This window comes from Engraulis encrasicolus, chromosome 11 (genome assembly GCF_034702125.1).
Source record: "Engraulis encrasicolus isolate BLACKSEA-1 chromosome 11, IST_EnEncr_1.0, whole genome shotgun sequence".
Lineage (NCBI taxonomy): Eukaryota > Metazoa > Chordata > Actinopteri > Clupeiformes > Engraulidae > Engraulis > Engraulis encrasicolus.
In genome coordinates this window covers 27,289,113-27,315,455 of record NC_085867.1, presented here as the reverse complement: position 1 = coordinate 27,315,455, position 26,343 = coordinate 27,289,113, and the positions used below count along the sequence as shown (strand labels likewise).

General features: G+C 41.1%; 3 protein-coding genes across 3 annotated transcripts in view; 2 read left to right on the top strand and 1 right to left on the bottom strand.

Moving 5' to 3' along the window:
* LOC134458165 (uncharacterized) overlaps positions 1-15,916 on the top strand; it is a 34,310-nt gene extending 18,394 nt beyond the window's left edge. Inside the window, exons 6-17 of the mRNA XM_063210321.1 lie at positions 139-288; positions 909-1,080; positions 1,618-1,718; positions 2,143-2,407; positions 3,722-3,757; positions 4,044-4,076; positions 4,226-4,268; positions 11,302-11,506; positions 13,242-13,391; positions 13,955-14,126; positions 15,004-15,104; positions 15,292-15,916. Of these exons, the coding sequence (XP_063066391.1) occupies positions 139-288; positions 909-1,080; positions 1,618-1,718; positions 2,143-2,407; positions 3,722-3,757; positions 4,044-4,076; positions 4,226-4,268; positions 11,302-11,506; positions 13,242-13,391; positions 13,955-14,126; positions 15,004-15,104; positions 15,292-15,462 (1,599 nt within the window). The 3' untranslated portion in view covers positions 15,463-15,916. The remainder of the gene's footprint in view (positions 1-138; positions 289-908; positions 1,081-1,617; positions 1,719-2,142; positions 2,408-3,721; positions 3,758-4,043; positions 4,077-4,225; positions 4,269-11,301; positions 11,507-13,241; positions 13,392-13,954; positions 14,127-15,003; positions 15,105-15,291) is intronic.
* A 2,682-nt stretch (positions 15,917-18,598) lies between these two features.
* Positions 18,599-20,116, bottom strand: LOC134457719 (uncharacterized). The gene has a single exon (XM_063209696.1). The coding sequence runs from the start codon at positions 20,114-20,116 to the stop codon at positions 18,740-18,742; it is 1,377 nt and encodes a 458-aa protein (XP_063065766.1). The 3' UTR covers positions 18,599-18,739.
* A 2,645-nt stretch (positions 20,117-22,761) lies between these two features.
* On the top strand, positions 22,762-24,785 carry LOC134457718 (uncharacterized). The gene is made up of 2 exons (XM_063209695.1): positions 22,762-22,791; positions 23,375-24,785. Exon 2 carries the CDS (start codon positions 23,384-23,386, stop codon positions 24,767-24,769), a length of 1,386 nt encoding a protein of 461 aa, XP_063065765.1. The 5' UTR covers positions 22,762-22,791; positions 23,375-23,383; the 3' UTR covers positions 24,770-24,785.
* Positions 24,786-26,343: the final 1,558 nt, after the last annotated feature.

Sequence of the window (26,343 nt, the reverse complement as noted above, 5' to 3'; positions counted from 1 at the left end):
ACAAAACTTTGGACAGTGCACACAACATTCATAGACAACAGAGATCTCCATAGCACTGGTGAGGACACAAGTTTATTCACTTTGAATTTCATGCGTTCATTTCATCCATTGTCTGTGAATGTTGTCATGCCTTTTCAGTTTAAAACGTACCAGATCAGGGACAGGCAGGGCAGAGATGTGCCGTTCGTCTTTAATGACATCATGGGCTTGGAGGATACTCAGGATGAAGGCGTCCATCCCGATGACATCATCAGTGCCATAGATGGACACATCCCAGACAAATACAGAGTAAGATGACCACACGCATGCACGCACACACCCACACAATCATCATCATAAGATGACCATCCACACACACACACACAAACACACACACACACACACACACACACACACACACACACACACACACACACACACACACACACACACACACACAAACACACACATCTTTAACACACATCCTTTACTTGTGTTTTGTAAAACACACTATTTAAAACATGGATGGGGAACCTAGTTTCACATGAAATATGTCATGTTTTGTGAAACAATCTTAGAAATTTGCAACACAATTTAGTTATATCTTCAGGGGACTTAGTGAAGGTGGAGTCTGTTGTAAAGGGGACTTATGAGCCTAAAGTGCAGGGGGAAATCCTGGTTTGTATTTACAGCAAGGCCCTTGGAGGACTTGAAGTGGCCCCTCGAATGAAAACGGTTTCCCAGGAATCAAATCTAAACCAAGAAAGTGCACCAAGCACATATGAATCTGCCTCATACTGTAAAATCCGCGTTTGGTGCGATTTCAGCTTCTTTTCCCTTTTCTGATGTTGTCTGATATGAAAACGACTATATACTTAGTCTATCTACCTATCAGCTCAAATCTTTTTTGCTTTTTGTGGTCTGTTCAGTTTGACCCTTCGTGCCCACTGTCCAGAAGAGACCCGAGGTACAAGAGCAGCCCTCCCCTGTCTGACAGGGTCCACTGCCTGGTCAGTGTGATCTCCTGTGACAGCATCTCGCGTGTGGAGGACTCCATCATTGAGAAGATGCGCGACGTCAGAAAGCATGCCAGTGACCAGGGTATGCACAGCTTCAGTACAGTGGACAGTCACTACAGTTAACAAGAAATGAGCATTAAATAAACTGTACAGTTATTCCATTTCTAAGAGGCAGAGGCTATTTCTGAGATGCAGATTGACTCATTACCCCAGTTCAAATCCAGACTAAAAACTCATCTGTTTCAGTTAGCCTACAGTATTCTTTATGAATTTATTTTTTGTGAACAATCTGTTTATGTGTCTTGTTTTACAGTGTATTATTCTTCTCTCTGTGCAGTGTGCTTGAGTGTTTTGAAAGGCGCTTTTAAATAAAATGTATTATTATTATTATTATTATTATTATTATTATTATTATTATTATTAGGTGTCGATATTAGAAAGTGATGCCACCAGTGACTTGGGTATGGATAACATCCTAAAGTGAATTAAAAATGTGTTGGCTATTTAAAAAAAAAGACTGTATGGTATTATATAAACAAGGCAGGGTATTCCTTTCCATTTTGAAGACGGTTCATTCAGTTCCAATATTAAGTGTGTGTGTGTGTGTGTGTGCCATCAGGTATCCCCCAGGTGGTGTTAATGACCCATGTGGATGTCACATGTCCTCTTGTGAAAGATGATCTGAAGCGTGTCTACTCCAGCAAGCGTATCAAGCAGAAGGTGCAGTTTGCTTCAGATTCTGCTTACACGTACTGTATATGGATATTTTTTGTAAGGGCATCCGTTTGAGCCTTTTGTCTACATGTAAACAGATTTTTTTAATTTTTTTTATTTAATGCACAATCACAATGGTGATTTTTTTTTAAAATCCATATGCTGGCTAAAACAGGATCAATATGTAAACAGATAAAATTTAGTTATTAAAAACTGTAATGAAGGCCAAACATATAAAGCAGATGCAACATCTTTATTTAGTCCAGTATGAAGGTATAGTATCTTTATTTAGTCAGAGCAGTTACAGTAAGCAATCAGCGATAAAACAAAGATTCAAATATGAAATACTGTATCAGACATGTAAAATTATTTGTATGTGTGTGTGTGTATGTGTGTGTGTGTGTGTCTGTGTGTGCATCTGTGTGTTCAGATGCAAGAATGCAGCAATAGGCTGGGTGTCCCCATGAACTGCATCTACCCACTGAGGAACTACCATGAGGAGAACCATCTGGACCCCAACATGGACAGCCTGATTCTGGACGCCTTGCAGAAGGCCGTCATGTTTGCCGCCGACTACGTTGGCAGCCTGGAGGCAGAGCCAAACACACCATCGCCATGGTTACGGGAGGAGGAACGTGAAATTGACGTTGAATCAGGAGCAGAGTCCCCAGTGTCGTCCGAGGACTCTGATGCCGGTAGGTACAAGTTATGACGTTAGAAGTTATACTGGATTTACAGCTCCAACTTAAAGAGGCACTAGGTAGGATGACGTAATTTGCGTGGTGCCCGAGGCATGCCTGTTTCAAAATCTACACCGTAACGAAAAAATGCGATTAATCGATTAGTCGGAGTAAATTACGACCTTTGGTAGACCAGCAAAATCCTTGGTTGTGGACAGCCCTAGGTGAGACTGTTTTTCATCACGGAATGCCAGCAGTTGATACAAATCTGAATACGGTATGTAAAGCGATGTTTCAAATGAAAAGTGTTTCTCACGACACTCGTTCGGTCTGACGGTGTCAAATGTTGCGTGTGGGGTTTTCTGACAGTGGACCGTGGAAGTGGTCGCGATAAGCCATCGTTCACTTACTAATGACTCGCATAAGCATAGGCTGACTCGGGACCGCGGTTAATTAAACTTTTAATCCTACCTGGAGCCCCTTTAAAAGACTCTAATTCAAGTAGCTGTTGCTGTTGCTGTTACAGTTGGTATGTGGTCTGCACCATTCACTAGACTTAAAATGATTTCTACAAAGTAAGTTTTCTTTAGATACTGTATGTCATTGTAGATGTAAACAGGAATTTAGAAGCACATACTGCACATCAGAGATTTTAAAAGTAAACATCTGAGTAACCAGCAGACCTGTAGACCTGTGTACTTGTCTTACGTTCAGCTAACTCTGCGCTTGTTGGATCGAATATGTGGTGGGTTCTTGTTAGGGTTTTCAGCAACAGCAGTCTATCTACCTCATTAGGTACAATTTACTAACTAGTGTAACAGCTGTGTAATACCATATGCTAGTATTGTACAGTACTTACACCATGAATTTGCTTTTACCTTTGACACCTCTGCTGCACATAGGCCTACAGATATGATCCCTTTTCTTACCGCCTACCCTACAGCCTGTGGTTGGATTTGAGGAATGACTATGCTCACAGAGATTGGGAACCAGCCAAATTGGATGGTGTCACCATAGTCTATTTGAGAACAACTGATACAATTGGCTATGGGCTATGTATACACCAATGAAATGATACTTTCGTAACGCCCAACAAACAGTCATAGGCGATTGTAAAAGCACACCTGCCCCACGAGCAATTGAGCAGGTGGTCCCCAAGCTACCATTTATCTTATTGATGGAACACTGATCATGATAATCTGTGCACAGTCACAGAATGGGCAGATCTATGATTATGGATGGGTCCAGGCTATCAAGTTGTGTTCAGAGTGAGTTAGGCAGAGTCTGTTCAAACGGCCTCAGATGTGAGACACACATGTTTGTTTGCAGAGATCAGACAGGATGAGCCAGATTTCAACATTGCAAGTGAGTGAATCTTTTTCTATGATCACACACACACACACACACACACACACACACACACACACACACACACACACACACACACACACACACACACACACACACACACACACACACACACACACACTTGCATATACATGCACACAGCAACACACATGCACAAACACTAACTTGACCATTTAATTCTGTTGTTGTTTGTGTGTTGTGAGTTTGTGATGTACTTTGTGAAAAATGTCTTGAACTCGTGGTAGTTGTTTTGTGATTGGTTATCATGGTTCTTTTGTGATAGGTTCTTCTGCAAGTGCTGTTTATGCATTGCCTGGTGAGTCACACATAATATTATTTTTATTTTAAAAGATAGCATTAATAAGGCAACCATTTTGTGAAATTGTATCTGTTGAAAAGTGTTATGTTGCATGATTTGTGTGTGTGTGTGCGCTGCACTAATGATGGTCTATTTGTGATTTTCAGTCGACCCAGAGTTTGACATTGAATGGAGGAGAATGAACTGGGAGTAAGTTCATTTGTCATACATTAATTTGCTTTTATACCTTAAAGTGATACTGTCCCTTTTTTGGAAATAAGCTTATTTTACACCTCCCCTTGAGTTAAATAATAGGGTTTTACCGTTCTCTGGCTATATGGCAGTGCACATTTTACCTCCATGCTAGCATTTAACATTGAGTCCCATGAGACCAGCTCGCGGCTAACTGGTCTCATAGTACTCAATGTTAACTGTTAGCTTGGAGGTAAAATGTGCACTGCCATAACTAGAAAACGGTTGGAAGTACAGGATAAAGGTAAGAGCCTATTATTTAACTCAAGGGGAGGTGTAAAATAAGCTTATTTCCAAAAATGGGACAGTATCACTTTAAGTGTTTTGAGTGTTAGGCTGCTTTTCATTTAGGAAAACCATGTTATCATATAATAATAACAGTAATGATAATAATGTATATAATAATTGTAATAGCACTTTCATGGAACACAAGGTCATTTAATGAGTATTATGTTTGATGAGCAATGTGATATAAAGAAGTATATAGAGTTATAATCTGGTTAAGGGTTCTCACCAACGTAACAATTGCAAAAATCGCAAAAACGCGAGCACATTGCAGGGGGTACTTGGAAAAATGAAAAAAATGTATGGAGCATAGTCGCATTGGGATATAGAGCATGAGTGAGGGGGTACTCATGGTATGACAGAAAGGCTTAGGGGGTATGCAAGACAAAAAAGGTTGGGAAACACTGGCTTAAAGGGACACTGTGCAGGAAATGGTCAAAAAAGGTACTGCAACTATGCTGCTCATTGAAATTGGGTTGTCTGTTGTCAAATTTGATCTTTTCCTGAAAGTTTATTAAGTAATAAATCCGGTTCCGGATCTGGCAGGATAATAGGGTTTTTTACAGGATCAGGATTCGGCCGGATCTTAAGCAGTGGATCCGGTATCCGGCATGTTACCTAAAAATCAGGGTCTGGTGCATCTCTAGCCTAGTCTTTCACAACCCCAATCACTGCATGGCGTGAAAGCCTTTTGGAAGCGGCCGTTGCAGGCAGTGTGGCAATAAGCCAATGAGTCTAAAAAATAGTTTGAGCCAACGTAATAAAAAGGGCCCACGTGTGCGAGTAGACTATATGTTTCAACCTTTTTGTAGGATCCGGTATACGGTTCCGGATCCGCCAGGATCTTAAGCAGTGGATCCGGTATCCGGCAGGATCCTAAAAATCAGGATCCGGTGCATCTCTAGTAATAAACATAATATAAAACATAAAGTACAGTCATTTTTGCAGCTAAAAATGCCCATTTTTGGAAATTCAAAATGGCGGTCCATGGAGAAGATCCGCCTTTTCATGTGTGAACAGTGCAATTTCCCCAGTAATAATGAATACTTACAATTTTGTGGTGGTGGTAAGTATTCATGAAAAAGGTAACATTAGTGCAGTGGTTGTTAACCTGGGGTGAGGGCACCCCCTGGGGGTGCGCCAGAGATTTCAAGGGGTGTGCTTTTTTTTTTTGAGACCAAAATTCTGCTTGCGAGCATTATAATTAGGCCATATTAAAACCTTTTAGTCCCCATATAAAGTGATTAAGGTATTGATTAATGTTTCAAGCAAGAATCATTGTAATTAATCACTTAAATCAGTTTTCAGTGTGTACATACATGTAGACGTTTGGGATGGGGGTGCGCCAGAGATTTCAAGGGGTGTGCTTTTTTTTTTTTGAGACCAAAATTCTGCTTGCGAGCATTATAATTAGGCCATATTAAAACCTTTTAGTCCCCATATAAAGTGATTAAGGTATTGATTAATGTTTCAAGCAAGAATCATTGTAATTAATCACTTAAATCCGTTTTCAGTGTGTACATACATGTAGACGTTTGGGATGGGGGTGCGCCAGAGATTTCAAGGGGTGTGCATTTTTTTTTTTTTTGAGACCAAAATTCTGCTTGCGAGCATTATAATTAGGCCATATTAAAACATGTTTTAGTCCCCATGTAAAGTGATTAAGGTATTGATTAATGTTTCAAGCAAGAATCATTGTAATTAATCACTTAAATCAGTTTTTAGTGTGTACATACATGTAGACGTTTGGGATGGGTGTGCGCGTCGTGTCTTAGGTAGTGTTGCACCGATACCATTTTTTTGGCCCTGATACCGATACCCGATACCTGGCTGTGCAGTATCGGCCGATACCGATACCACCCTATTTGAAATGTATATATATGAAGGGCTGCAGCGCATACTACTTGAATGTAAAATCATTGCATGGCTTTGTCAGGCTGCTGCCTACCTTTGTGAAACAGGAAAAAGACTAATACAAAGTGAATCCAGCAAAACTTTTTATACTTATTAAATACCTCTATTAAAATAACTAATTTCAAGGCTGTTTAAGTGTCATACAAGCATCTGTAAATGGTATCGGTTTCCTATTTGTTGGTACTCGCCGATACCACCATTTTAGTGCCGGTCCACCGATCCACCGATACTGGTATCGGTATCGGTGCAACACTAGTCTTAGGCACAGGTAAGGGGTGCGTTAAGAAAAAAAAGTTAAGAACCACTGCATTAGTGAATGGGTAGCATGAATTCTGGAAATAAACAACTAAAAATCTCACACAGTGTCCCTTTAAGGTATATCCCCGAAACGTGACGCTTCCAGTCCCCCATCATTCCTACCACTCCCGTCCACCGTTTCTTAAACGTATATGATATATATAAAAGAAATATATTTAATATCTATACATAGATCAATGACGTGCATAGGCTTAAAACCAAACGACTATTGTGAAAATGAAGCGCGAAATGGGGCAAATGTTTTAATTAAAACACTGTTTTAATGGTTCACTATTACAGTGGATATACCACATTAGGTACAGTGTAATAACAGTGTAACAATATTTAATACCATGTAATACCAGTGTAACACCATGTACCATTTTTGTACTTACATCATGTATTTGTGTGTAAGTGGTATTACATGGTATTAAATATTGTTACACTGGTTATTACACTGCACCTGGTATTGCATATTGTTACACTGGTATTACACTTTACATGGTATTAAATATTGTTATACTGGTTATTACACTGTACCTAATATGGTAGATTCATTGAAATGGTGAACCATCAAAATGAGGTGTACCGGGCAAGTCAATCCACCCAGTCAAAAGCTATGGGCCAAATAAATAAATAAATTCCGCCATTGTTAACCTCCAAACTCTAATCAGTTCATGAACCTACCCTAGAGCATTCACACACCAAATCTGGGACAAATCCATCCACCCGGTCAGAAGTTATGGACCAAACAAAAAATCGGCCATCTTGAATTCAGCCATCTTGAAAGTGTTGACCTCCAAACTCGAATCAGTTAATGAAAATACCCTAGAGCATTTACACACCAAATCTGGGGCAAATCCATCCACCCGGTCAGAAGTTATGGCCAAACAAAAAATCAGCCATCTTGAATTCGGCCATCTTGAAAGTGTTGACCTCCAAACTCTAATCAGTTCATGAACCCACCCTATAGCATTCACACACCCAATCTGGGACAAATCCAACCATCCGTTCAAAAGTTATCGCGTTAACACAAAAGACCCAACGCGGCGTACGCGTTCCGATGCTTTGCGTTTCGGGGATATAACTAGTCGCCTTCGACTGCTTAAGGTATATCCCCGAAACGCAACGCTTCCAGTCCCCCATCATTCCTACCACTCCCGTCCACCTTTTCATAAACGTATATCATAAATACAAAATATTAAAGAAATATATTTAATATCTATACATAGATCAATGACGTGCATAGGCTTAAAACCAAATGACTATTGTGAAAATGAAGCAAAAAATGGGGCAAATGGTAACACTGTTTTAATGGTTCACTATTACAGTGAATATACCACATTAGGTACAGTGTAATAACCATTGTAACAATATTTAATACCATGTAATACCAGTGTAACACCATGTACCAATTTTGTACTACATCATGTATTTTTGTGTAAGTGGTATTACATGGTATTGTATATTGTTACACTGGTATTACACTAGTATTACATGGTATTAAATATTGAACACTGGTTATTACACTGTACCTGGTATTGCATATTGTTATGCAATATGCAATATGGTAGATTCACTGAAATGGTGAACTGTTAAAATAAGGTAGTACCGGGCAAATCAATCCACCCAGTCAGAAATTATGGGCCAAATAAAAATTCCGCCATTTTGAAACTGTTGACCTCCAAACTCAAATCAGTTCATGAACCTACCCTAGAGCATTAACACACCAAATCTGGGACAAATCCATCCGACTGGTCAGAAGTTATGAGCCAAACAAAAATTCGGCCATCTTGAATTCAGCCATCTTGGAAGTGTTGCCCTCCAAACTCGAATCAGTTCATGAACCTGCCCTAGAGCATTCACCCAGAAAATCTGGGACAAATCCAAACATCCGTTCAAAAGTTATCGCGTTAACACGAAAGACCTTACGCGGCGGCCGCGGCGCCCGCAAAACCATTACATCCCCGACGCTCTGCGTTTCGGGGATATAATTAGGTTTAAAGGTACACTGTGTAAGATGGTGGCCAGAGTAGGTATTGCAACTATGCAGCTCATTGAAACTGTGCTGCCTATTGCCAAAATTGATCTCTTCAGAGTATTTTCTGAATAATAAACCAATATTTACTTGTATGACCAAAGTACAGGGAGTTTTGCAGCTGAAAATGTCTATTTATGGAAATTAAAAATGGCGGACCATGGAGAAGATCCTCCTTTTTGTGTGTGGAAAGTGCAGTTTTCTCAGTCATATCGAATACTTAGAATTTAAAGGTGGTTGTAAGTATTTGTTAAAAAAGTAACGTTTGAATGGGCAGCATAGATTCTGGAAACAAACTACTAAAAATATTATACAGTGCACCTTTAAAGGGACACTCCACCCATTTGCATTAGGCTTTCCATTACTAGACACCCAGTCATACTTTTGAATGGTCGTGCAACACTCTCTCAATTCCCCCTGAGAAAGGAGAAATCCGTATTCACCTCTTAACACTTCCTCCTACAATGATGTAAAAATCGTCATTTTGCATCATTGTAGGAGGAAGTGTAAGGGAGGTGGATTTCTGTTGAGACTACAAGCCTTTTTCCCACCCTTTCAACCACGCCCATAGGGGGTTGGACCTAATGCGTTAACAGACCTATCACAGATCAGTGTGCCAGTGCTTTTGAAAACCCTGGCATTGAGGCTGAATTCGAAACGGGAGGCAGTGACTCGATGACTCTCCTCCTACATAAACAGGTCACTGATCAGATAGGTCAAGTTAGCTGATGAGGCAGCCGTTACGAACGGCACTAACGAGTGCGCCGCCTTGCGCATTTGATGTTACGGCGATTCTTGCGATTCTATGGCGGGAGTTACGTTCATCACGTTAGCGCTTATCTTACGCATGCTATTTGAACGGTGAATGATCGTCAGACGGCGGAATCGTAAAATAGGCTATAAATAGATCTAGCGACAGCATATTTAGATACTACAATGTTGATTTATGCATTCGATTTTCAATATCTACATACATAAGTGTCAGAATAAAGAGTATGATAAGGTAGTAGCTTGGGTAGTAGCCATGTTTGTTTTTCAGGTTTCCGGTTGAGAGGGAGGTGGCGCACAGCATGTTGGGTACCAAGGCAGCAAAGTCAGCATCTGATGTATCCTCGAAATATCCTCGTTACGCCCACAAATGCAGTCAACTGCCGAGAGAGGAAATAAGGCAATTTTTCGTTTCGATCCACACTTCATGACTCGATGTCCAGTTAGCTCACTGGAAGGACAGCTGCCTTCCCTGTTTCGAATCGGGCCTGAGGCTCCAGTAAGTCACTGGCAGAGCTGCCTGGGTGTGGCCTGTGGAACTTGAGCATTGCAATGCATTATGGGGATTGTTGTCACAAATCCACAAGCACTAAAAAGTCATTTTCTGCTTTTTCTCGGCCAACGCACCAAATTAGAAATTTATGCTACTATTCTACTACATATACGACCCACTTTCAACACATCTTCATGTCTCCACCGGTGGAATGGCCTTTTAAGATTTTAAGATATTGAAGCATATTCTGAAAAGACGTGCATACCACACCCTTCCTCTTAAAATAACAATCAGCTCTTTTCACGTGACCACAGACTCCTTCGATTCAGTGCATTTGAAGCAGGAAAACTAGCATCCGGTGGCATAGACATAAACTTACACTCCACTGTTTTCTATGGACACAGATAGTCATTTTTCCTGCTTTGCTTCAAAACTGGAACTTGTCTGATGTCACAGTGAAAACACATAGGTAGTTAGCTATTCTCCACAAGTGACTTTAACATAAACATGAACTTGACGGGCCTGCTGCTACTCCTTCACACAGCAGGGTATTGGTTACAGTCCCTAGAGCAATGTGGGGTTAGCCACTTTAGCCATGGATGGAGGTGTAGGGAGAGGTACAGTAAAGGCGGGCATACACTGTGCGATATTTTCAGTCCTGGGTATCAAGCTCCTGCTCACACTGCACGAGGGAATTTCACGATTTAAAAGTTCACATCTCACAACTGAAGTTCTCACACTATACGAGCCGACGGTCGGATGCGAGCACAACACTGTGCGACACGACAGGCTTGTTTAGGGACTGCAGATGACAAAAACGAGGAGGGAACATGCGCACCTGAGGTGGAGACGAGGAAGTGCTCAAGAGGGAATTTGTGATTCTGTCAATTTGTGCATGTGTGGTGTCAAATCGGGTCGTAGCACTGCTTTAACTGTGTGATTTACTCACGAGGGATGACCAGGATTTCTTCTTGATTTGCTTGCGACCCTACTATTGCACGATCGTGAGGTGAAATTGCTTGTCGTTACTCCATGTACACTACATGATGCGAGACTTACTATTGTCCTGCGATTGAGCAAGAAATCGTCCCGACTCGCAAAAAGTCGTGTGAGTGACAAATGGTGGCAAAATCGGGCAGAGCCTCTTAAGGGTGGGATTCGAACCTGAAACCGTCTGATCTTGTCTGTACTTCCAGCACGGGCAACAGGAACAGGATGGAGAGAGAGCTGAGGGAATTCCGTCTGTTGAATCCGGAGCTGAAGCATCTGCGTATCCTGCTGCATGGCCCAGTGGGAGCTGGCAAGTCCAGCCTCATCAACTCCATCGACACAGTCTTCCAGGGCCAGGTCAGCGCCCGGGCACTCGTGGCCACTGGAGTTGGATTCAGTTTCACCAAGAAGGTGAGTGGAAGGCAATTGTGATCACAACACACAGCATAGCAACTTTGTTTCTTGTTTTGTTTTGTTTTTTTACACATACTTTTTGCACATCAGGGGTCACTGACTGGCCTATTCACTATTTGCTGAAAATACTCAACTTCATCATAACATTACGATGTACAAACCCCAACTCCGATGAAGTTGGGACGTTTGGTAAACAGTGAATAAAATCAAAATGCTATCATTTTCAAAACATTCAATCTATTCATTAGATGGAGAATAGTGAAAAGACAACATATTAAGTGTTAAAACCGAGAAAAAATATTGTTTTGGGGGACATATGTACTCATTTCTAATTTGATAAATCCAACACGTCTCAAATAAGTTGGGACGGGGATCAGTGAAATTTAGTAAACATCCAAATAAGATCAAACAACAAAGAAGAACATTTCAAAATGAATTGTACTGACGGACAATATAGGTGTCCAGGTATAAGATCATCACAGAGAGGCTGAGTCACTCAGAATTAAAGATGAAAAGGGAATAATTACCATAGTTATTACATACATTTTTGAATTCCCTTTGATTTACCACGATTGAGTGTATATAAGACATATTTTTCTTACTAAAATCATTGTATAGGTTCATGACACCATGAAATATATATTGGCTGTAGTCTCACTCTAATTCCTGGAGTGCTAGAGCTATTGAAAATTGACCATATTAAGAATGCTTAATGCGTGCAAATGATACAGGGGTGTAACATTCTCCTAAGCACCTGAGCTCACTTGAAATAAACCCAGAAGACATGGGAAACTGTCCTTTGCTTACAGAAGTCAGCAGAAGTTGTAGAAGTCCATTCTTTTTGACAATAATAGAGCATTGCACATCCTGTGCTACAGTGAAAATGGACCATCCAACTTGTGTTAGTGCTAACTTCAAAAGTCATCCTCCATGATGGCATGCGGGTGCAGTAGTGCATTGGTTAAGATGTTCTCACTCATCTGTAGAGTTAAATACAGTGCTGAATGGTATAAATGGGTTTTAAACAGCATGAAAAGCCACTCATGCATTATATTTTGAAGGGAGATCTTCGATTACTGCCACATAGTAAGGTCAAATTGCATTCTCTACTATGTTTTAACAGTTTGGCTCCATCATAAGGACCAGCAGGTGATAAAATGGTGGGCTTTTGGTCAAGACCTGTCACACTGTAAGCACTACAGAAGGGAAAACATTGCAAAACATGACAAGGAATACACCCACCATTTAAGCTGGTGAAATCATGTCCAAGATAGGAATTAACACTGTTTTTTATATAAAATCATCTCATCGTTTAATGTATTTAACTGTTAAGTGTTGTCTTTTGTTTTGTTTTTAGTCTTCCTCGATATTTGCTGCCATTTATTGTCCCCGTCCCAACTCTTTTGAGACGTGTTGGATTTATCAAATTAGAAATGAGTACATATGTCCCCCAAAACAATTTTTTTTTCTCGGTTTTAACACTTAACATGTTGTCTTTTCACTATTCTCCATCTAATGAATAGATTGAATGTTTTGAAAATGATAGCATTTTGATTTTATTCACTGTTTACCAAACGTCCCAACTTCATCGGAGTTGGGGTTTGTAGTTGAGTTGTTTTGTGAGTCACATCACTGGTGCTAAAGAGATCCAATCTGCATTAAAGGGCTACTAGCCACTGATGCCGATTGTACAGTACAGGTGATGCAATATAACCCTTTTTTCCTCTTTCAGTATAAAACACATAAGTTCCGCAATGGGAATTCTGGACATCTGCCCTTTGTGTTAAACGACATCATGGGTCTGGAGAACAAGAACTCTGTTGGCGCGCACCCTGATGACATCATCAGTGCCCTTAAAGGTCATGTGAAGAACAACTTTAAGGTCAGTTCAAGGTCAAGGTCAGCCGCCATATTCACAGCCATAGTCTGTCTCAAAACAAGTCTTAAAGGGTATCTCCGGGATATTTGAGGAGGAATGTTTCCCATTTCAGAGTAATATAAAGTGGCAAAGGGTGTTTTACATGCAAGGTTTAGAAATTCCCCCCACAATACCAAGTATATTTGGCTAGTAGGACAGGCAGCGCAATCTTTGCACAGTGAGCGCTGATTTGCACCAATCTTTGGCTACTGTCAGTATTTGACTACCTCTCGCAATGGGATTTAGCTTCAAATGTCCAGGAGGTACCCTTTAATAATCTGGAAAAGGGTGAAAAGACTGGGTGCTCTTGTTGTGAACATTGGGAAACAATCAGTGGCTATCCTATAATGGCCTTGACCCCAATGTATGCCAGTTGTTTTTGAAGTCAAAGTCTCTCAAAGAAAACATGGTTACCACCGGGGCGTACTTCAGGCAACTACTCATTCACTGAAATAGACCCAGTGGCCAACACATTTTTCAGCAAAAGTGTTTGCGTGAGTTTCAACACTTATTTTGTCATCACCCAGTTCAACCCTGCCTCTCCCCTGTCTGAGGGAGATCCTGACTACAACTCCAACCCCACCCTGAATGAGCGGGTGCACTGTTTAGTCAGCGTGGTCTCCATGGATACCATCAGCCGCATGGACGATGACATCATCACCAAGATGCAGGCCATCAGAGAGGCAGCTAGCGACTTGGGTAGTTATCCCAACGAGGATAGAGACAGAATACACATAGAGAGAATACAGTATACTTCATACAGTAAGATGCAGGCCATCAGAGAGGCAGCTAGCGACTTGGGTAGGAACTGACAGATTAAAGACGAAACATTCCTGACTAGTTGTTTCAAATGAATGACAGGCCTAGAGGCAGGGGGGTAAACCTGTCGATATGATGCATCAATATATATATACAGATGTCAATAATACATAATCCATACACAGTTGCCCAGAACTAACACGAATTAATATGCGAAGAGTTCAGATGCAAAACCCCCTAACTCCATTTCTGAAGACCTGCACTTCTGTATTTTTAGAGAACCCTGTTGTTGGTTTGGTTTACATTCATGTACTTGATAATACATATAAATAGTTATATTACATAAATAAAATAAAAAAATATGCAATGTTGATAGCTTTGTATGAAATAAAAATGAATAAAGATTATTTTCTGAAAAGGCACTTTGGGGGTTTTGCATCTGAACTCTTCATGCTTTGTTTATTGAACAACATTTTGAGCAGCATCATGATACGGGAGTATCCACAGTGAAGGATGAATTTTTGTCATTGTGTAATGCAGAGTAGTTTTGCATTAAGTTTTCTATTTCACATAGCGAGAGGGAACATCTTAATGCAGCCTTATAGCATGGAACAATTTCAGAAAGTGACGTCAGATATTAATAATTACGGAAACAATTTTGGAAATGTTATGTATTTCAAGGTAAAAAGAAATACTCAGGGTGTAGTGTAGCTTGTCAGCATATTTGACATTAATATTGTAAAAAAAAAAAAACATTTAAAATTGGACATTATTGGGACAGTGCCATTTATTTGATTGCTGTATTGAACCCTTTCAGATATTCCACAAGCCATCATTATGACAATGGCAGACCGAGCTTGCCCGATAGTTAAAGAAGACGTGAGGAAGATGTTCCTCAGTAAAAAGATAAAGGAAAAGGTATGTAGGTTTTTTCCACAGCATACCTGCATGTGTACTACTCACAGTATAAGCACAAGACACACACATAAGGTTCTTAATCCTCTGCCCATGCTTCGCTCTGTGTGTGTGTGTGTGTGTGTGTGTGTGTGTGTGTGTGTGTGTGTGTTTGTCCGTGCGTCCGTGCGTCCATGCGTCCGTGTTTCAGATGCAGGAGTGTAGCCACAAATTTGGTATCCCCATGAACTGCATCTTCCCAGTGAAGAACTACCACGAGGAGACAGACTTGGACCAGGAGATGGACTGCCTCATCTTGACTGCTCTGAGACAACTTGTCCACTTCGCTCATGAATACGTAGATTCTATGGATGACGATTAGGAGACCAAAGCTGTGCAAAAAAAAAGAATGTTTATTATATCATGTTGTGATGCTCCATTGATATTGATGCCATCATATTTATGTAATATTATGGTGCACGGAATGCAATGGAGACAAGGCTATTGTTATGAACAGACTTCCTTGAGCAGCGAGGAACACACACACAGCCTATCTGCCATGCTCTCCTCCCACCAAATGCCTAGTAGGCATGCACGCGCACGCGCGCGCGCACGCACGCACGCGCGCGCACACGCACGCACGCACGCGGATGAGCACACACACACAAACACACATGGACACGCACACACACACACACACACACACACACACACACACACACTTCCTTGAGGAACTACTGAAGGTTAAAGTGCCTGTCATCCAACTACCAATCTTGTGCTGTTGAATTGCCTCAGTAATGTACACAATCATATATTCACATATTTTATATATTTCTAAATATCGAAAGAAAAATGTCTGCACACTTAAATCCCCTTTGTGTTCTTTTTAATAGGCCAAGCACCAAACAGTGTATTGATGTAATATGTATGCCTAGCTACCTTAGGTAGAGGAAGCATGACAACCAGGAAGAAGAGAAAAACTACAACTCCCACTACATTTGGACTACAACCAGTGCAGGTGTCACTGAACACCTAATGAGTCCTAATTGATATGTGTGTTTGTATGTTCCATTTGTAACTGAGCCCTGAGGAAGGTCAGTAGACCGAAAGCTTGGCCTATTAAAAAGAACACAAAGGGGATTTAAGTGTGCAGACATTTTTCTTTCAATTTTACACAGTTTTTGTTTATGTTTGGCACCTTTTAATCGAGAGTGCGGTGTGATCCGGCTCAACATATATTTCTAAATATAAATCTTACATTTCTTCATTATATTACATTGGCGACCATTGCTCTATGTCTACGTAGTGCACTACAAGGTATATATGATGAGATATACCTTAAAGTGCAGTGTGTAATGATTCGTGATATGAATTATTACATACTGTACTTTAATGTATATCATATCATATAATATACCTTATGATTATAATTTCATAGCCATATGCAGAGCCCAAACTTAATACATTTGTGTGAAATGTGTACATTGCCCTGGAATTTTCACAATTATGATTATTCATCATGAAATCATATGCAGAGCCTAAGCTTAATACATATGATTCACAATTTAATTAATGAATACATAATTACACAATTATAATACAAATTATTACATAATTTCACAATCATGATTATTCATGAAAAATATATTGCCATTTGCCGGTAATGTACAGTAAGTTACAGCTGCTGTATCTACCTTGTTAGTTTGTCAGCCAGATAACTCCTCCGTTACAAGAATCATGTTTACTCTGTCATGTCTGCAATTGAGTGGTCTGTTCCATGTGGGTCATTTGTAAATAAAATAATTGCTGTACTTGTGACTGTTCTGCCCATGTGTGTTGTTCATAGGTAAAATATTTACTGTATTGTATCTTTGTAACTGTTCCCCCCCCCCTCGAGATTGTTATTCATGTGTAATTATTGCACCTGAGAGAATAATATGCCTTAACAAAAATATATTGCAACATGCACGGATCTACTTGAATTACTGTGCTTGTTCCTGGCAGAAGGAACATATTGCGATGCCATCTCAAGTGTTAATGTACTCGAATGGTAGACCGATGATTTGCTAGTCTATTCACACACACACAGGAATAAAATTATCCAATGCATTACAGTAACTTACTAGCATATTCTATGGCCAGTAAGAAGGCTACAAGGCTGGCACCTACAGTAGCTCTACCGGGTCTTCTGAGACCCTTGTTATCCCACAGTGGGGAAATTCATGTGTTGCAGCAGTGACATAAAACTTGTGCAAAAGTAGAGGGCATACATACAGACAGGACCAAGAAGTTGAAAAATATAAGGGACAATAAAAAATAGTAACATTACAAAAACAGATTTATTTCTTAATGAATACATTAAAAGGGCTGAAAGTTAAAGTTAAGCCTTAAACACAAAGGTAGCGCAATGTCAGCATCATAAAAAGAGGAAAAACATCTCTGCTGTTTGATAGACCATTTGATGTTACACCCTATTTTTTTCAAGTCTTTCTGCCTTCTTTTTGTGGAGTTAGAAATTCAATTGTCAAAATTCACCCTATCCCGCAATGGTGAAGAATCTTTTTTTTTTTTTTTTTAAATCCTGGTTCCGCATCGTGATTCGGATCACCATGAAAATGTAATTCCTTTGTTCCTTTTGTCATTTCCAACTCCACAAAGTTTCATCCAAATCCGTTCATAACTTTTTGAGTTATCCTGCTGACATGACAGACAGACCAATGTGACCGAAAACCTTAGCAGAGGTAAAACAAAACATAAACCTCCTTGTTGGAACTAATTAAATTAAAAAGAGGGGGTCACAGCAGCATAGAATTGTCATCATCACCACCATCACCACCATCACCAACACTGGGTACACACCTTAGCTCGCAGTGCTTTGGCAGTCTGTGAAAGCTAGTCAATAGAACAGATGACATTGAAACTGCATGGTGTTTGAGTGCCAGCTTAAATAGTATTATAGTACAGTATAGTATATGGTAATCACACATAAGTATATATAATATTTTAGTAATTTGACACACTTTCCACTTAAACTTCCAACTTGGAACTTCTATGGTTATCATAGCACAGAGGTGGAAAGTAACTTTACTGGCGTTACTGTAATTGAGTAGCTTGTAATTCAGTACATTTTACAGCACAAGCGTTACTGAGTAAAAAAAAAAAGAATTCTAGCCTAGTTTATAAAGAGTTGGCGCGTGCGACCTGTCTCTCACTCAAACGATGATGGCTGACATGGAGGCTGAGTCACTTAACTCAGATGAGATCAACATTAGCTGTTCTTCCTCTAACCCAGTGCACCCCTTGCACATCTAGAGGCAGAAAACGCTTTGTTAAAAAGTTAAAAAGTAACTTTTTACTTTTACTCAAAGTACATTTAAAATTATTTACTTTTACTTGAGTAGATTTTTTGACTGGTAAATTTACTCATACTTGAGTACATTTTCAACAGAGTAACAGTACTTGTACTTGAGTACAATATTTTAGTAGGCCTACTCTTTCCACCTCAGATCATAGCACAGTGTAGGCCTAATCTTTACCACTTTTCCCGGTTCATTGTCATGTCAGACGCCCAATTGATCACTTAAATTAAGGTGGTTGTACGACATTGGTACCATCTGGGGTATGGCTGTACTACAACTGTCTGTAAATAGCATTTAGGCCTACTTAGTGCAGCAGTACTCCCAGGGGCCATCTGTCGTATAGCACCAAAGGTAATTGTAACCATGGTAACCGCATGGATGGTTAGACCTACAGGTCTTGCCTCTTCGAGCAGAGAAGCGGTCCGCAGTTCTACAGCAATAGTCCCAGTTGTCATTGTTATCAGTGTAGCACCAGGTGTGTAATATACCATACCAGCCATAGTGGTCACAGTTGTGGCTGGAGCGGCATGGCATCCCATCTCCAACTGCCAGCCCCGTCGGTAGGGGAGGACTGCAGTAGTCCCATGAGGAGTCAGTGTAGCACCAGTAGTATTGCTGCCCGTGCGTTCCACAGGTGTGGTCACTCCTGCACTTGGCCCCACTGACTGTTATTATGGAGTACTGAGGGGAGCACGGCCTTTCAGATGAATAATAGTAGCAGCGGTAGCCTCGAGCCTCCTCCTTGAACAGGCAAGAGCTGGTGCAGCCCTCTTCTACCTTTGGAATGAGGCTGCAGACCAGCTCCTGTGAACCATCACCATCAGGGATATCTCGTTTTTTAATCTTTGTGTTAGTCTGACTCCAAACGGGCCCTGTGTATGGCTGGGAGAGGACACATGTTGACCTAGACACATACTTCATGGTCTGCATGTTCGCAAACCAAGACTCAGTACTGTCAAAAGAGCCCTCTATTGTCACCTTCGCTACTCTTGGTTTTTTTGTTGTCACTTGAGCATCATCAAACTGTGTCATAGCTGTCTGAAATATATTTAGGGTCTCTTCAGACATGGTCAGCCTGTCACTTAATGGGAGGTGGACTTTCATATTCAGGTGTTTAACTATTTCCTCAGATCTGAGGTTGTTAAAATGACAGTGATCATGAAATATTCGTACATCCACATGGTAGAGCCTAGACAGCTCCTTGTTTAGTTGTGGTACAGTCTTGACATTTATCTTACTGTTGGCCTGGTTTAGCCCTATATACCCAAATGAAAATGACCTTTCCTTTTTAACCTTGTGGACAAAGCACACAGATGACCAGACATGTGTTGGAACACTGACTCTGTTGAAGTCTCTTGAGGTAGGATCATCAAATTCTCCTTGTCTTGGTATGCAGTCATTTTCAGATGGCACAGTTCCTGTTACTACAAAGGCAGTTCCCTGATACTCTGCCTTTATAATGTGCCTGATGGCATCCTCCCACCGTTTCCAGTTGACATAGTATGCAGGATCCATAGGTGCGCTGTTGGTCAGGGTGAATGTAGCTTTGCGGCCAACCTCACACTGGAAGCTGTTGGGGTTGAGGTGCCCCCTGTCGTAGCCTGTGTTGCTGTAGTCTTCATTTACTGTTTGGCTGCGTTTCAATCTGTCTTTGTCATAGTTAGCCTCTGGTTGCATTGTTTCAGATGACATCATTACATTAATAGAAAACCAGTACAAGTGTACATACTATTTCTCTGTCCATCTACTTGAAGACAAGCTTGGAGGCAAGTTGTAATTATATAGCACATGTCATTCAGCAAGGCAGATCATGTGCTTAATATAAAACTAAAGAATAAAACAATGAGAAATTAAAGTTTTTTTTGTGATGGGGAAATAATAGATTAAAATGAAGGGAGTCGCACAAGGTTAAATTAATAACTACTACAATTAAAGATAGCGATAACAAATAGGTCTATAAATAGTAGTAATATAGGCCTATAAATAGTAGTAATAGGAGTATACAGTACAACTTGTAGTCCAAGGGTTGCTAAGTGGGTTGAACAACCAGCTGTGTCCCCATCCTCCTCCACGGCTGAGATACCCTGAGCAATGGTACCGTCCTGCCGCACTGCTCCCTTGGCACGCCAGCTAGGCTGCCCCCACATGAGTTAGGCATAAATGCAATTTCACTCTGCGCTGTGGCGTGCTTTGTCATAACTAGGCCTATGCGGTCTCATCTGACCGCCGGAGGTATTATCCCAGAAACATCCCAAAGCTTAGCACACACACAGGTAGCAATCTTAAGGCAATAAAAATGTAATGAAATACGGTACCTATTACAGTATAGAGTAGCCTGATGCTCACCACACTTGTGTAGTTCTGCACAGCTTTGCAAAGTCCTCTCACAAGGTCTGGGAGAGTGTGCACTGGATTCGTTTTCAGAAGGCATGGCATTATCTACCATTTGCCTGTCTCGCCATGAACTAATTCCTTAAACAACTGTTCTCTGTTCATCTTTAAAGAATCAATATTGTCTATAATCTGGCGTGACTCCTCAGTTCAAGCTACCATTGTTATTGAAACAATGATTTCTTCTGCAAGTTGAGACAGAGAGATTATCAAAATTCCAGATCCCTGTGTGGAACCATAGTATGCCAGGTGCACTGTTTTGGAGATACGCTATAATATAATGGCAAAGGGATAATTACAAAGGAATATATTGCATTTCCTCTTTTTCTCTTTACCCAATGTCACTCCTAGCTTAAAATGATATTGATGTGTAATAATGCTCTGACCAAAAAATGAACTCACCTGGGGCTCAATGAACCAATGACCACTTTTTTCTCCATTTGGGTTTAAGCAGGTGTTGTCAAATGTGAAGGCACTGTACAAAGGAATCCTGTGGAATGTTGAGTAAAGTGAAGCGTAGAAACTTTGACCATTATCACCATATTTTTGGCAGATCTTCCTGGCATTCTGATCTAAACCATGTGGCTCTGTAGCCCTATAAAAGAACTGACTGCACTCAGTAAAGCTGTGGACAACTTCTGCCCAAACGGACACATCTGTCTGGATAGCGCCAACGATAATTAGAGCAAAGGCGATCATGTTGTCAGATGTGGAATCACGAACCGCCTGACTGCTTTGCTAACCTCTTTGAATATGTCGCCCTCATTATGCAGCAAACCAGTTTGATGACTTAGCCTAACAGTCATAACTCTGCAGTACACTTGGGCTGGGTTGTTATGGGCTGGGTTGCTGACAGCTTTGGCTGGGTCCGGGACAAAGGCATCTGAAAGGGCCCTAAACCCAACACATACAATGTAATGAGGATCCAATACTGGGCCCCCTCTCTCCCTGGGCCCAGGACAAGTGACCCGTTTGTCCCCAACACCCCCCCCCCACTGTTGCCTTCCCTGATTAGGCCTACTGTATATTGAATAATCCTTTGTTATTTTGCTCATAATCCTGTCACTCCCCTTCTACAAACACTCCAAATCATGACGTGATCCTTTAGCGCAGTGGTTCCCAACCTTTTTCTTCAGGGACCCATGTTTTCACCATTGTAAGCTTTGGTGACCCAACTGTGCGAGTGAATGCACGAGAGGGAGTCACATGATACCCTCAGTTTCCTGTGAAAACTCATGTTAGTTATTTCCTCCTTATTGTTCCTCAATTTGTCTTCGGCCAAATATAGAATAAATATTTAATAAAAGTTAGCGCTTACATTTTGTTGCTTCTATGCATATATTAGTTACATGCTTTGTCATTTATTCAACATGGGCTATATTTAAAATGAAACCCCTTATAATCAAGAGGGCTTCGCGACTCTCTGTGGATCTTTGGCGACCAATAGGTTGGGTCCCAACTAAAGCAGTAGTGCATTTATTAGTTTACTTGTGTATCATGCTTATCTGTTCCTGTTTCCCGCTTTCATTTTGCATATCAGGGACTTGCGTACCCTGGCTACAGCCCTGTATGAGCTCTAGTTTACACATTTCTGCTAGACAGATCAAATGTTGAGCTAGGACTGCTAAGTCTTCAAATATCTTATCTGCGTCATCAGGATGCCCGCCATCATGATCACCTTATTGTTGATCATCTTCGCTCTCCAGGCAGAAGTGCCAGTTTGGGCAAAAGTTGTGGATAGTTTTGATGAGTGCAATCAGTTCTTCTATAGGGCTACTGAACCTCAAGGCATGGACCAGAATTCCAAGAAGATCTGCCAAAAATATGGTTATGGTGGCAGTTACTACGCTTCACTTTACTCAACCTTCCACAGGATTCCTTTGTATAGTGCCTTCACATTTGACAACACCTGCTCACAATCCAGAGGACAAAGAAGCAGCCAGTGGAACATTGAGCCCCAGGTAGGCCCTCCAGTCATCCTTTTTAGTGGAAATATTACCATGCATCAGTATAGCTGTCACAAGTTATGAAGGAAAAACTGAGCTCAATATGTACTGCTTAAGGCCTACTGTAAGAGCTACTGAAAAATAATCCCAGTTTAATGTCAAATGTGATTTCACATTTGACAGAGTAAGTATTGCAACTATGCTGCTCATTGAAACTGTGCTGCCTATTGCCGAATTTGATCGTTTCATGAATGTTTACTAAATAATAAATCAACATTTACTAGTATGACCGTTCCAAAGTACAGTAAGCTTTGCAGCTGAAAATGTATTTTTCTGGAAATTCAAAATTGCACACATGGTGAAGATCCACGTTTTCATGTAGGCCTAATAAAGGTGCAATTTCCCCAGTCATAATAAATACTTAGAATTTGATTAATGGTGGTAAATATTAATGAAAAAGGTAATATTTGTGAATGGGCAGGATGAATTCTGGACAGAAACTGCTTCAAATAGTACACAGTGCACCTGTAAGGTGGACACGTAAAAAGAATATGTCCACTTGTCGCCATGTTTATTAATTGTATTTTATTTAATTCAGCTTTCTGGGATGTCACCAGACACAATGCAACCAGAGGCTAACTATGAGAGAGACATATTGAAACGCAGCCAAGCAGTAAATGAAGACTACTGCAACACAGGCTACGACAGAGGGCACCTCAACCCCAACAGCTTCCAGTGTGAGGATGGTCGCAAAGCGACATTCACCCTGAGCAACAGTGCACCCATGGACGCCTGCTTCAACCGCGTGGACTGGAAACGCTGGGAGGAAGCCGTGAGGTACATCTTAACGGCAGCGTCTCAGGGAACTGCCTACATCGTCACAGGAACTGTACCGTCTGGAAATTACCGTATACCAAGACAAGGAGAATTTGACCCCCCCAGCTCCAGGGACTTTAACAGAGTCACTGCCCCGTCACATGTCTGGTCAGCTGTCTGTTTTAAGAGTAATGTGGAAAAGCAGTCCTTTTCATTTGGGTATATAGGGCTAAACCAAGCAGACAGCAAAATAAATGTTAAGACTGTACCTCAACTAAACCGTGAGCTGTCGCTGCTGTACCATTCTAATCATGTGCAAGTGTTTGCTGATGACTGTTACTCCAGTAAGCCCAAGTCAGAGGATGTTACTCAGCATCTCTATCGCCGCATCCAGCTACCTTTAAGTGACAAGCTGACCATGTCTGAGGAGACCCTTAACTTATTTCACACTGCTATGACCCAGTTTGACGATGTACAAGTGGCGGTGAAAATGCCGAGATTAACAGCTGCGACAATAGAAGGGGTTTTCTTCAGTGCAGTGTCTTGGTTTGCGAACATGCAGACCATGAAATATGTCACTAGGTCAGCATGTGTCCTCTCCCAACCATACACAGGGCCCGTTTGGGGTCAGACGAACACAAAGATTAAAAAACGAGATATCCCTGATGGTGATGGTTCACAGGAGCTGGTCTGCAGCCTCGTTCCAGAGGTAGAAGAGGGCTGCACCAGCTCTTGCCTGTTCAAGGAGGAGGCTCGAGGCTACCGCTGCTACTATTATTCATCTGAAAGGCCGTGCTCCCCTCAGTACTCCATAATAACAGTCAGTGGGGCCAAGTGCAGGAGTGACCACACCTGTGGAACGCACGGGCAGCAATACTACTGGTGCTACACTGGTGAAGACTCATGGGAATATTGTAGTCCCCCATTACCCATGGGCATCACTCAGAGGTGGAAGTACTGTCGCTCCAACCACAACTGTGGCTGGTATGGAGAAAGCTACACCTGGTGCTACACTGATTACAATGACAACTGGGACTATTGCTGTAGCATGGAGTACAACTTCTCTGCTCTCAATGGCAAGATGTGTAAGTCCGACCACTTGTGTGATTACCATGGTGAACGTTACCTTTGGTGCTATACCACAGATGGCTCTTGGGAATACTGCTGCACTAGGTGACCTACCTAAGCACCATGCAGGCCAAAAATTTTCAAATTGTATTAGTGATTATTATTCATTGATCTCATTAAAGATACTGTATTACTCTGTCATTGCATAAATCAGACACATGCATCATGCACTAAATGCACATCATGCACTGAGTAGCATGGATATTGCCAGCTTAAATCAGAGACACTGTAAAGGTAGAGACGAATTAAGCCTGTATTTCGGTATCCATTCGGCGTCAGGCCCCTTTAGGAGACCAGATTCTGAGGACAATAGGGCTTATAATGTCTTGAAGCTATTTTATTTCCTTCCTTCAATATTGTTCAGTGAAGCAATTGTTCACCTTGTTCAGTAAACCACGTTGTGCGATTGCCTTTGTGTGTGTGTTGTGTGCTATGCTTTCACTATGTAGGCCTATATCTACAACTATGTATATCTATGTACTATGCACTATGTACTGCATATCTATGAATGTGGGGGCAGCCATGACTCCATGGTTAGAGTGCTGGCCTTTAGATCAGAGCAGGGGTCCCCAACCTTTATGGGTCTGAGGGCTACTTGGGGCTATCCGAGGGCTACTGAGGGCTACCAGATGGCTACTTTATTCAAAATCCTCTACCGATATCTTGACATATTTCTCAAGTCACATTATGATTGAATGATAGTTTGCTTATTAGGTTATTAAAAACATTCTTTATAGGTTATAAATTAATAATATCATATTTAGATGAAGAAAAGTATTAACTGTGACTTAAATCTTGTTGTGCAACATCCTTGGTGGGCACCTCAGAAGCTCTTGGAGGGCTACTTGTTGCCCGCGGGCACCACGTTGGTGACGCCTGGATCAGAGGGTTGCAGGCCCAAATCCCACCCTTACCAGCACCTCCATCCCATCCATGATAGAAGTGCCCTGCACCTAAGCCCACATTGCTCCAGGGCCTGTAACCAAAACCCTGTACCTAAATAACTGTAAGTCGCCTTGGATCAAAAAGCGTCAGATAAGTGTAATGTAATGTAATGTATATCTACCTTACGTCACCAAATGCCTCATAACTGCTAATCAGTAGGTTTAGTATGATAGTATGATAACAATTCTGTCATTAACATTATATTTCTCTATACTGTGATATGTGGTCTGTTCATGTTTGAAATAATTACTTTGACTTAATTCTTTGGCTGTTCGTGTCTTCATGACTCTCCATGTGTGTTATTCATGGGTAAAATAATAAATAAATTGCTGTGTCTGTGACTGTTTTCTTCATGTTTTTTTCTTTCATGTTCTTGTTCCTGGCATGAAGAACAATGTAATATAAATATAAATAAATAATCATATTGCCCTGCTGAACTGGCTAATAGGCAGTCTGTACACGCACGCACACACACACGCACACACACACACACTCACACACACACACATGCACACACACACACATTGAAAAATATGCACATTTTTGTCGCATAAAAGTTTTACTTATCCACTGAAGAATATGTCACAAACATACTCCAAAATGTGTGTGTGTGTGTGTGTGTGTGTGTGTGTGTGTGTGTGTGTGTGTGTGTGTGTGTGTGAGAGAGAGAGAGAGAGA

Excerpts from the sequence above, each read along its gene's own strand:
- LOC134457719 (XM_063209696.1), bottom strand. The coding sequence starts at position 20,116 with ATGCAACCAGAGGCTAACTATGACAAAGACAGATTGAAACGCAGCCAA.
- LOC134457718 (XM_063209695.1), top strand. The coding sequence starts at position 23,384 with ATGTCACCAGACACAATGCAACCAGAGGCTAACTATGAGAGAGACATA.